Genomic DNA, 13,012 nt, shown 5'->3' with positions numbered 1-13,012 from the left:
AAGCAGCGATCCCTCCTTCCCCTGGAATGGCTAGCTCCATGGCCCCCACCATATCTGCCTCTCCCCAGCAAGACCAGAATATTTTGACCCTCAGCCACCCGAGAGATAGGTGCCCCCTCCCCTCCTGCCTCTCCAGCGTCAGGTGTGCCAAGAATTCCATTTAAATCGTATCCCTTCATTTCATACATACTATGATCCCACCCACCCACCCCATTCCATTCACCATCCCTCTCCCATCCTCCCCCATTCATTTCATTCCCGTAATTATAAAAATCCATTGCTAAAAACCCCTAATAATTAATTTAAAAATTAATTAATTAAAAACACTAATAATATAGTCCCATTCACTCATAGCATGAATAATTTAACCCCTAAAATTAATTAAAAAACAGTAAATATAAAATATATAACACATGGACAAAAATAGCATAGAAGTAATTAATTTGCTAATAGTTCTTAAAGGGTAAAAAGCAAAAGTAAAGAACCAAAAGCAGCAGCAAGTGGGCGCCAAACTCCAAGTTGGTTAGGTTGGTTAGTTCTCAAAGTCATAAAAGTTCTGGAAGCGTCGAATATCAGTATCTGAATCTCAGAGACCAATATAGTTTGGTCTTTCTAGTGCTGGTCAAGATCGGTCCAGTGCTATCCTTTGTGTATCCAAGAAAACCAGACATTTTAAAAGTTAACAAAAATCAGATATTAACTCAGTGGAGCTGAACACCATGACAGACTGTACATACTCTTTGACACAAAATTGCTAGTAAGCGCTTATGGACAAAGTTACATTACACCCACTAGAAGGGACAAATTAATGATAAAAGGCCAGTTTAAAAATTTACTCTTAATTGTTTGATTAGTTCATACTTTATTGAGGATTTAACTACTGTACTATTCTTCTTAAACACTTCATAAATGACATGTTTAGTGATATAATAAAATAATTTGTTACATGTATAAATAGGTGTTAACAATATTGGTGCTTTTAATCTTGTTTTTAACATATAATTAGGATGAGATTATATTTAGAAAATGCAATTTAATTTAATTTGTTTGACTTTTATGCCGCCCAATCCTGTAGGACTCAGGGTGGCTTACAACATTAAAAAACAACACAATAATACAATAATAAAAAGAAGTCAAACAACAATAATAAATAAAACCCCATAACTCTAACAACCCATTTAAACAACATACACATCAAACAAACATAATTCGGGCATGTCTGATATTAACTTCACAGCCACCAGGCCTGTTGACAAAGCCAGTTTTTAACAACTTTTTCAAAAGCAGTAGAGTGGGAGCAGTTCAAACATCAGGGGGTGGGGGGAGTTGGTTCCATAGAGCCAGGGTGGCAACAGAAAAGGCTCTCCCCCAAGGTCCTGCTAACCTATATTGTTAATCAATGGGACCTGGAGGAGGCAGATTCTGTATGATCTAATAGGCTTCTCGGAGGTATGTGGCAGAAGACGGTCCCATAAATAGTCAGGCCCTAAGCCATGTAGGGCTTTATGGGTGATAACCAACGTCTTGAATTGTGACCGGAGACTAATAGGTAGCCAGTGCAGCACACGGAGTGCTGGTGTTATATGGGCATACCGAGGTACACCCGTAAGAGCTCGCGTGGCTGCATTCTAGACTATCTTCAGTCTCTGAACACTCTTCAAGGGTAGCCCCATGTAGAGCATATTGCAATAATGAAGACAGGAGGTAATGAGGGCCTGAGTGACTGTGCACAAGGCCTCCTGGTCCAAATAGGGCTGTAACTGGTACAGCAGGCAAACCTGGGCGAAGGTCCCCCTGGCCACAGCTGAAAGATGGTGTTCCAGATTTAGCTGTGGATCCAGGAGGACACCCAAGTTATGAACTCTATCTGAGGGGGTCAGAACCTCCCTCCACAGAACAATGGATGGACAGATGGAACAGTCCTTCGGAGGGAATGCCCAGAGCCATTCGGTCTTGTCTGGGTTGAGCTTAAGCCTGTTGGCTTCCATCCAAACCCTAACAGCTTCCAGGCACCAGCACATCACGTCAAGCGCTTCACTGAATTGGCATGGGGTGGAAATGCATACTGATGACACCTAAACTCATGCCGTCGGATGATCTTACACAGCGGCTTCATGTAAATGTTAAATAGTAGTGGGTAGAGGACAGACCCCCTGCAGCACCCCACAAAGGAGAGGCTGAGGGGTGGACCTCTGCCCCCACCACTAACACTGACTGCAAATGACCAGAGAGATAGGAGGAGTACCTCTGTAAAATGATGCCTCCAACTTCCAATCCTTCCAGCCATCGCAGAAGGATACCATGGTCGATGGTATCGAAGGCCACTGAGAGGTCAAGGAGCACCAGGATAGAGGAATGTCATAGAAACATAGAAGACTGACGGCAGAAAAAGACCTCATGGTACATCTAGTTTGCCCTTATACTATTTCCCTGTATTTTATCTTAGGATGGATATATGTTTATCCCAGGCATGTTTAAACTGAGTTACTGTGGATTTACCAACCACCTCTGCTGAAAGTTTGTTCCAAGCGTCTACTACTCTTTCAGTAAAATAATATTTTCTCACGTTACTTCTAATCTCTCCCCCAACTAACCTCAGATTGTGCCCCCTTGTTCTTGTATTCACTTTCCTATTAAAAACACTTCTCTCTTGAACCTTATTGAACCCTTTAATCATCGGCAAATAGGCAAACCTTCCCTACCAAACCTTCCCCTATGTCAATCACAGAGGTATTAAAAAGAATAGGACCCAGAACAGACCTTGTGCCACACCACTTGTAACCAGGCTCTGCTCAGAATACTCACCATTAACAACAACCCTCTGATATCTACACTTCAGCCAACTGCAAATCCACTGAATTATCCAAGGATTAAATCCAATCTTCACTAACGTATCTATCAGCTCTTTATGTGGAACCATATCAAAGGCTTTACTGAAGTCCAGATAGGCAATATCCACGGCAACATCTTCATCCAACACCTTTGTGACATAGTCAAAGAAATAAATGAGATTAGTCTGACATGATTTGCCCTCAGTAAAGCCATGATGATTTGGGTCCAATAAATTATTGGTTTTTAGGTCCTGATTTTTTAGTAGAGTCTCCATCATTTTAACTATAACTGATATCAAGCTAACTGGCCTGTAGTTACTAGCTTCTTCTCTACTGCCCTTCTTGTGGATAGTCACAATACTGGCCATTCTCCAATCATCAGGAACATCTCCTGTTAAAAAGGATTGGTTAAGCAAATCAGTCAGGGGGGTAGCAATCACATATCTGAGTTCTTTAAGAACTCTGGGGTGACTGCCATCAGGACCCATTGCCTTATTTGTCTTTAATCGTTCAAGTTCTTCTAAGACATTGGCCTCTGAGATCACTGAAGCTGAATCCCTACAGCTGGAAGCAATGCTATATCCACCCATAGTATTATATTGTAAGCTGCCTTCTGAGAAAACTGAACAGAAGTACAGTAGCTATTCAAATGGTCAGCGACCTCCTTATTCCCATCAATGTATATATTATCTCCGGTTCTAAGCTTTGTGATGCTGCAGTTTTTCTTCTTCCTATCACTAATACATCTGAAAAAGGTTTTATCCCCCTTCTTCACAGATTTGGCAATTTCTTCCTCTTTTGAGGCTTTAGCAGCATATATTATCTCTTGCGCCTCCTTCTGTCTCATTTTATACACCTCTCTGTCAGCTATACTTCCAGATTCTTTATATCGCCTATAGGCAGACTTTTTTTCATTGACTATAGCCCTTACATCATTACTAAGCCATTGTGGTTTCTTCTTCCTTTTACCTTTAGTTATTTGCCTTACATACGGTCCAGTGGCTTTTAAGATGGCCTTTTTAAATACAGTCCACACGTCCCCTATCGCGGGCCCGCCAGAAATCATCCATCAGTGCAACCAAAGCGGTTTCTGTGCTGTGACCAGTATGGAAACCAGACTGAAAGGAGTCCAGATAATCAGATTCATCCAAAGATGGTGGAGCTGGAGTGACACCACCTTCTCAACAACCTTACCAAAAAGGGCACGTTGGAGACTGGCCTATAGTTTTTCCATTCGGTTGGATCCAGAGATGCTTCCTTCAATGGCTGTGGAAATGATCCCTCACTTAAGGAAGTGTTAATCAAAACCTGGATCCAGCTTCATGCCACCTCCCAGCTAGCCAAAACCAACCAGGAGGGACATGGGTCCAGTATACAGGTGGAGGAACTGACAGCTCCCATATGACTTTATCTGCAAGAAACTGAACAAATTCCTCAGCTTGAGGATATGATGAACTCAATCTGTATAGTCTGGAGGACAGAAGGAAAAGGGGGGACATGATCGAAACATTTAAATATATTAAAGGGTTAAATAAGGTCCAGGAGGGAAGTGTTTTTAATAGGAAAGTGAACACAAGAACAAGGGGACACAATCTGAAGTTAGTTGGGGGAAAGATCAAAAGCAACATGAGAAAATATTATTTTACTGAAAGAGTAGTAGATCCTTGGAACAAACTTCCAGCAGATGTGGTAGATAAATCCACAGTAACTGAATTTAAACATGCCTGGGATAAACATATATCCATCCTAAGATAAAATACAGAAAATAGTATAAGGGCAGACTAGATGGACCATGAGGTCTTTTTCTGCCGTCAGACTTCTATGTTTCTATGTTTCTATGATCACCTTTTTTCTTTTGGTTTGTTCAATGCATTCAGGTTGAAAATGCTGAGAAAGTTGTGTTATGATGATTTATTTATTTATTTTATTTATTTATTTATTTATTTATTTAATTGGATTTGTATGCCACCCCTCTCCGATGACCAGTATATCTGCGAGACCGCCTTCTGCCGCATAAATCCCAGTGACCGGTTAGGTTCCAAAGAGTTGGCCTACTCCGGGTCCCATCCACTAAACAATGTTGTCTGGTGGGACCCAGGGGAAGAGCCTTCTCTCATGATATGAACGCCCCGCCATACGAACAACCCGAGATACGAACCCGGGGTTCAGAAATTTTTTGCCTCTTCTTACAAACGTTTTCTGTCTTACGAACCTGCCGCCGCCGCCTCCGAGAAGCCCCGCCGCCCAGCTGTTGGTTTTTGAAACAGCCGGGGGGGTTTCTCAGCGTCCTCCTGAGCCCGAACGCCAAACCCGAACTTCCGGGTTCGGCGTTTGGGAGGCCACCGAGAAGACCGCTGACCCTTTCCACACACGCACACCATCCCCAGCCTCCGCGCCGCTGGCCGGCTGTCATCTTCTAAAGAAGCAAGAAGAGGAGGAGGAGCTGGGCGCCGGTGGTGGCGGAGGAAGGCGAATGTGGCCCGGAGGCTGGGAGGGAGGCGGAATACAGGAGGAGGAGGAGGAGGGAGGCCAGGAGGGAGAGTGGGAAGGAAGGAGGAAGGAAGGAGAGAGAGAGAAAGGTTTCTGCCTGAAGTTACAGATAGGGGTGGTGGCGCAGCGCGAATCCGGCAAGGGCTTCCCCAACCTTTCCTCAACCGCTACCGGACTCCCGCAAGACGATCCTAGAACCCCAGTGGGGCCTCCCAGACACAAAAAATCAGAGAAGACGCACGTACAAACCGCCCGTGCGTTTCCCTCCCTTCTCTTCCAGTCATTGCAAGCCGGACAGTAACTGTTGGTTTATCCACTTTTCGGTTAATCCACTCACGAGGCTCCCTCCGGGCAGCCTGTACTGTCTCCCCCCGTCTCCCCCCCTGCACCCACCCCCGAACAAAATCCGAATGCCGGCGGTAATGAGGCAAAAGGGGTGAATTTTGGGCTTGCATGCATTAATCGCTTTTCCATTGATTCCTATGGGAAACATTGTTTCGTCTTACGAACTTTTCACCTTACGAACGTCCTCCCGGCACCAATTAAGTTCGTAAGACGAGGTATTACTGTATTAGATTTATTACTATGTACTGTTCTTCACCATTGTTGTGAGCCGCCCCGAGTCTGCCGAGAGGGGCGGCATATAAATCCAATAAATCTAATCTAATCTAAACAGCAGAGGGGAGAGAACTGACCCCTGAGGAACCCCACAAGGTAGGGACCTAGGAGTCAACCTCTGCCCCCCCACTAACACCGACTGCGACCAACCGGAGAGGTAGGAGGAGAACTGCCACAAAATGGTGCCTCCCACTCCCAAACCCTACAATCGGCACAGAAGGATACCATGATTAATGGTATTGAAAGCCGCTGAGAGACCAAGAAGCACCAGGACAGTGGATAAACCCCTGTCCTGGGCCCGCCAGAGATCATCCATCAGCACGACCAAAGCAGTTTCCATGCTGTAGCTGGGTTTGAATTTTGACTGCCGAGGGCCTAGATAATCAGCTTCTTCCAAGGACCGCTGGAGCTGGAGCGGCACCACCTTCTCAACAACCTTCCCCATAAAGGGAAGGTTGGAGACAGGATGATAGTTATTAAATATGGCTGGGTCCAGGGATGGCTTCTTGAGGAGGGGGCGCACAAGTGCCTCCTTGTACAGAGCCGGAAAGGACCCTTCCCTCCGAGAAGCTTTGGTAATCTCCTGGACCCAGCTCCATGTCACCTCCCTGCTGGCCGAGACCAGCCAGGAGGGACACAGGTCCAACAAACAGGTGGCGAAACTCACAGCTCCAATGGCCTTGTCCACTTCATCAGGTTTCACTAGGTCAAACTCGCTCCAAACAGATGGACTAAGATGGGCCCCTGTCACCTCGACTGACTCGTTGTCAGTCGACTCTGCACTCCAATTGGAGTCAAGGTCAGTCTGGATCTGGGCGATTTTGTCTGCAAAAAATTTATTAAAAGCCTTGGCCCTACCCTGCAAGGGTTCCCCAACTCCCCCGATTAAGAAGGGAGCGAGTCACCCTAAACAGGGTGGCCAGGCAAGATTCTGCAGACGCAATCAGGCCGACATTGTATGCACGCCTTGTCGTCCTGATTGCCACTTTTGTAAATCTCAATATGAGCTTTTACAGGTGTTCGGTCAAATTCGGATCTGGTCTTTCTCCAATGCTTCTCTAGAGTTCTCTTATGGTGTTTCATTCCCCGAAGCTCCTCGGTAAACCAAGGAGACCTCCAGGGTCTATTGCCAGAGAGAAGTTGCAAAGGTGCAATTCGGTCTAGAGCCTCCGTCGCAGCCGTATTCCAGGCTGCAGCAAGCGACTCCGCCGAACTGTGGACAAGTGAATCCAGCAAAACCCCAAGTATTCTGGCACAGTATTTGTTTTTTGTGTTTCTTTATTGTTGCATATAAATGTTGAATTCAGTAACTTTTAATTTGAAAAGAAAAAAGGAAGAAACTCACACAAACATAAAATCAGATAATTCAAGTCTTTAAAAAAAGGTCCCAAGTTGGATCCCTGTACAAATATAACCAAGAACACAAGTAACACACATGAATTTTTCCACAATTTTAAAACATACGTTTTTCACAATTGTACATCAAAATTTTTAATTTGATTTCTCCAAAACAAAATATAAAGAACATAGTCTTGTGATATATCAAATGAAAAATGAGAAAAATGAGAAAAATGAAGCCTCTTCCACCAATTTATCTTAATTCCAGCCTGAGATAAGATAAAAATGTAAAGCCATACCAGGCCAAAATTTGCGCTTTTTCAAAACTTTAGTAGTCTGTAAAAATTTAACTGATGAAAAAAAATTGAAACTTTTAATTTGTAGTTAACTAAAGTAGTACTTCATAAAAAAAATTTAAAAATCTAAAGACACTGGGTAAAAAAATATTCATATTTGGATCACTTGATATGAAATGACCCTACAATGAAATGCACCTATTTAATAAAGCAAAATTATAAATGCTTATTTAAATATAACAAAATTGTAAATGCTTAATCATAACAAAATCTTTAAAGGTTGTTTAATTGTAACAAAATTATTAAAGAGTGTAATTATTATAAAATAATTTAAGCTTATTTGACGGTGGCTTGATGATGTTGAGAAAGTCAGTCCCATATTCCAGAGCTGTAGCTGTCCCTTCCTTCCCGTTTCTTTTCACCCCCTTGTTGATGACCAGTGGTTTAAGCTTAAATACAGTGATCCCTCGATTATCGCGAGGGTTCCGTTCCAAGACCCCTTGCGATAATCGATTTTTCGCGATGTAGGGTTGTGGAAGTAAAAACACCATCTGCGCATGCGCGCCCTTTTTTTCATGGCTGCGCATGCGCAGATGGTGGAGTTTGCGTGGGCGGCGGGGAAGACCCAGGGAAGGTTCCTTCGGCCGCCCAGCAGCTGATCTGCTCGGTAGCGCAGCAGCAGCGAGCAGACGAAGATCGGGGTTTCCCCTTTGCGTGGGCGGCGGGGAAACCCTGAACTTTGTCTGCTCGCTGCTGCTGCGGCCGCCCAGCAGCTGATCTGCTCGGTAGCGCAGCAGCAGCGAGCAGACGAAGATCGGGGTTTCCCCGCCACCCACGCAAAGGGGAAACCCCGATTCGGCTCCTCGCTGCTGCTGCGCTACCGAGCAGATCAGCTGCTGGGCGGCCGAAGGAACCTTCCCTGGGTCTTCCTCGCTGATGCCCCCGCTCGCCCGCCCGCCGCCCGCCAGCAAGAGGGGGAGAGATAGAGAGAGAGAGAGAAGGAAAGAGATGAGAGAGGGAGGAAGAGAGTGTGAGAGAGGAAGAAGCAAGATAGAGAAAGAGAGAAAGAAAGATGAGAAAGGAAGGAAGAGAGTGACATCATCGGGTGGAAAAATCACGATATAGCGTTTCGCGAAGAACGAGATCGCGAAAATCGAGGGATCACTGTATTTATTTGCAACATATTTCAAATCCCTGCCCTAGTTTCGTGTCTTTCAATCATATTTAAGATCCCACAAATACACAAATCAACAGTAATAACCACATAATCCTGATTTGATTAATCTTTTTTTCCCCTACCACTTCGGTGACAGATTTGATTACCACAACAGTCAGGGAAAAAAAGTCCCAGTTAAAATGTAACAGCTACACTATATACACACATAGCACTATGGAGTTTTTCCTCAAAATAGTCCCAGGTATTCATGAGGCGAAGACCATTCTGTTCCAGGAAGCACTTGGTAGGGATGAGCTTTTTTACTGGGGCATTTTGCAAAAGTTGGTTTTATTACTTCAGGAATTAATACTATTAATACTAGGGGATCGTGGCGTTCATTGTATGTCGATGTATCAGGATTGTTACAAACGGCCTTTGAAGTAGACAGAACACAAAATGTTGAATATGCCAAAATAAGAAAAGTACAGTACTTTAGCTTTAATTAAAACTTAAAACTCAGTGACTCTGAGCAGTTGTTGTATATGTCAGAATTGCTTTACAACTTGCTGAACCAAACGATCCACTCCAATTTTAGCCTAGTCTCAGGAATGCGAACTGGCCAAAGCAGAAGGCCTTTCCTCTACATTGATCGTAACCCTATTTGGTTTGTTCAATTCTTTTACTCTGCTACTCCTTTCCCAGTGGTTAAAGTAAAGCAAAAGTCAGGCGTGTTTTTTATATTCTTTGCAATATCTTCCGAATCTGCCTAGGGAGTCAAGACAGATCTGAGGAAAGCTGCTTTGTGGCTGCGAAACCAGTGACTGCGTCAGCCCGAGATCATCAAGATTGTTTCCTTTAGCCCCGAGGCTAAGCGTAAACCAGGTACCTAGCCCACCGCGGAGGCTGCTTCCCAGATCCATACCCGGCCAAGACCACTCGCTGCTGTCCCTCTCCCAGAGTAGAAGAAACCGGGAAACATATGCACTCAATTGGGGCTTACCGTGCTTGCCGTAGTAAATCTCCTCTTCCCTCGCCATCCCATCCGCCTTCTAGATTCCCTTGCTCGCGTTCTCCCCTTTTCTCTCCACCCTCCTTCCCAGTCAGCTGCTGAATAGTCACCCAATGAGGCGCCTTCTCTCTTTTGGGGGGCCGAACTAACCAAACCACCAGAAAGTGGGGGAAGAAGAGGCGTTAACTGCCTTTCCAAGAGCCGGCTCGTCCAACGCTCCTTGGCTGGCGCCTGCCTACGCTTGAACAGAGACAACCTTAGGGTTTCGTGAGAGTCCTGGTTTAGTCTTCTACTCCAGTCTTTTTTCAAAGAGAGCCTTGGACGCTCGATTTTCTCACCCAAATGCAACCCAAAAAATTTCGGTCACGGAAATAAATTACCCCACCTCTCTCCTCCACGGCATGTAGCTTTCAAAACAAGAGAGCAGCAATTGTGGTGAAATTAACTTGAGTTTCCATCTGTATTTCTGGGCTCCTATATTCACTAATACTTAGGCAAGACAGCTTAAATTAAAAATGCTTAGCTGCGTTTCTGTTTGATCTGTTGTGTGAATCCTGAGTTAAATTGAGTTAATTCAATAACAAATTTGATTATTCTTGGGCTAACTGCTGGTGTCAACAGAGCAGCCTGCCACTAGTTCTTTCCTTTTTTTCACCTAGTTACACCTACAGGCGAAACTCAAAAAATTAGAATATTGTGCAAAAGTTCATTTATTTCAGTAATGCAACTGAAAAGATGAAACTAATATATGAGAGATTCATTATATGCAAAGCAAGATAGATTAACCATTATATATCATAATTATGATGATTATGTGGTACAGCTCATGAAAACCCCAAATCCACAATCTGCCGATCGGTTTCCGGTCACAATTCAAAGTGTTGGTAATGACCTTTAAAGCCCTACATGCCATTGGACCAGAATACATCCGGAACCGCCTTCTACCGCACGAATCCCAGCGGCCGATAAGGTCCCACAGAGTTGGCCTTCTCTGGGTCCCGTCGACCAAACAATGTCATTTGCCGGGCCCCAGGGGAAGAGCCTTCTCTGTGGTGGCCCCGGCCCTCTGGAATCAACTCCCCCCAGAGATTAGAACGGCCCCCACCCTCCTTGTCTTTCGCAAATTACTCAAGACCCACCTTTATCGACAGGCATGGGGGAACTGAGACATCCTCCCCCAGGCGTTTATATTTTATGTTTGGTATGTATGTGTGGTATGGTTTTAAATTGTTGGGGTATTAGATATGTTTTATTTTAATATTAGATTTGTCTCACTGTTATATTGTTTTTGTATTACTGTTGTGAGCTGCCACGAGTCTTCGGAGAGGGGCAGCATACAAATCTAATTAAAATAATAATAATAATCCTACTCTAATCAGCTAATTAAGCCATAACACCTGCAAAGGTTTCCCCGAGCCTTTAAAAGGTCTCTCAGTCTGGTTCAGTAGAAATCACAATCATGGAAAAGACTGTTGACCTGACAGTTGTGCAGAAAATCATCATTCACACCTTCCATTAGGGGGAAAGCCTCAAAAGGTAATTGCAAACGAAGTTGGATGTTCCCAAAGTGCTGTATCAAAGCACATTAATAAAAAATTATATGGAAAGGGAAAGCGTGGGGGAGAAAGGTGCACAAGCAGGGATGACCGCAGCCTGGAGAGGATTATCAGGAAAAGGTAATTCAAAAGTGTTGGGGACTTTCACAAGGAGTAGACTGAGGCTGGAGTCAATACATCAAGAGCCACCACAGAAGACTGATACTGAATATGGGCTTCAAATGTCGTATTGCTCTTGTCAAGCTGATCCTGAACAACAAACAATGTCAGGAGCATCTTACGTGGGCTAAAGAAAAACAGACTTGGTCTTTTGCTCAGTGGTTCAAAGTCCTCTTTTCTGGATGAGAGCAACTTTTTCATCTCATTTGGAAATCAAAGACCCAGAGTATGGAGGAAGAATGGAATGCAAGATGCTTGAAGTTCAGTGTGAAGCTTCCACAAGTCTGGTGATTTGGGGAGCCATGTCATCTGCTGGTGTTGGTCCGCTGTGCTTCAGGAGCATGTCATGCTTCCTTCCACAGAAGAGCTTTATGGGGATGCTGACTTCATTTTCCAGCAAGATTTGACACCTGCCCACACTGCCAAAAGCACCAAAACCTGGTTCAATGATCATAGCATTACTGTGCTTGATTGGCCAGCAAATTTGCCTGACCTGAAACTCCATAGAGAATCTATGGGACATTGCCAAGAGAAAGATGAGAAACCTGAGACCAAACAATGCAGAAGAGATGAAGGCTGCTATTAAAGTATCCTGGTCTTCCATAACACCTCAACAATGCCACAGGTTGATAGCTTCCATGCCACGCAGCATTGAGGCAGTAATTGCTGCAAAATCACTGGCGGGTTGAGCATGTTCTTTTGGATTGTTATGTATGTTGAGATTGGTCTTTTGTGTCTTTTTAAAAAAAATATTTTTATTGATTTTATAATATAAAACCACCAATTGGGGGTGTTTCTTGTATAAACTATTTTAACCCAAAAGGGAAATATTTATTTACATATTATAAAGTGATTCCAACTTGTTTCTTATAGCTTGGTCTCGGATTCTACTCGCCATATATCATCTTACCTTGTCCCATCGTCCCATCAGTTGTCGCAAATCAGTTTCATTATTCAAATTAATCCTTTTATCCATAATCTCAAATTCTCCTCCTACCTCTCCGGTCGGTCGCAGTCGGTGTTAGTGGGGGGTCAGAGGTCAATCTCTAGGTCTCTTCCGTGTGGGGTGTCTCAGGGGTCGGTCTTCTCCCCCCTGCTATTTAATATCTACATGAAACCGCTGGGTGAGATCATCCAAGGGCATGGGGTGAGGTATCATCAATATGCTGATGATACCCAGTTATACATCTCCACCCCATGTCCAGTCAACGAAGCAGTGGAAGTGATGTGCCGGTGCCTGGAGGCTGTTGGGGTCTGGATGGGTGTCAACAAGCTCAAACTCACTCCAGACAAGACGGAGTGGCTGTGGGTTTTACCTCCCAAGGACAATTCCATCTGTCCGTCCATTACCCTGGTGGGGGGAATTATTGACCCCCTCAGAGAGGGTTCGCAACTTGGGTGTCCTCCTCGATCCACAGCTAACATTGGAACACCATCTCTCTGCTGTGGTGAGGAGGGCGTTTGCCCAGGTTCGCCTGGTGCACCAGTTGCGGCCCTATTTGGACAGGGGGTCATTGCTCACAGTCGCTCATGCCCTTAACACCTTGAGGTTCGATTAC

General features: G+C 44.4%; 1 protein-coding gene across 5 annotated transcripts in view; it reads right to left on the bottom strand.

Moving 5' to 3' along the window:
• Positions 1-9,843, bottom strand: part of SLC44A2 (solute carrier family 44 member 2 (CTL2 blood group)) — a 237,509-nt gene extending 227,666 nt beyond the window's left edge. The window contains exon 1 of one of the 5 annotated variants that reach the window (XM_070741789.1): positions 9,730-9,843. In XM_070741789.1, coding sequence (XP_070597890.1) covers positions 9,730-9,766 — 37 coding nt within the window. In that variant the 5' untranslated portion in view covers positions 9,767-9,843. The remainder of the gene's footprint in view (positions 1-9,729) is intronic. The other 4 variants (XM_070741790.1, XM_070741793.1, XM_070741791.1 and 1 more) reach the window with 4 other exon arrangements.
• Positions 9,844-13,012: the final 3,169 nt, after the last annotated feature.

Source organism: Erythrolamprus reginae, chromosome 2 (assembly GCF_031021105.1).
Source record: "Erythrolamprus reginae isolate rEryReg1 chromosome 2, rEryReg1.hap1, whole genome shotgun sequence".
NCBI classification, from domain to species: domain Eukaryota; kingdom Metazoa; phylum Chordata; class Lepidosauria; order Squamata; family Dipsadidae; genus Erythrolamprus; species Erythrolamprus reginae.
This window is presented reverse-complemented; position numbering and strand designations above follow the sequence as displayed.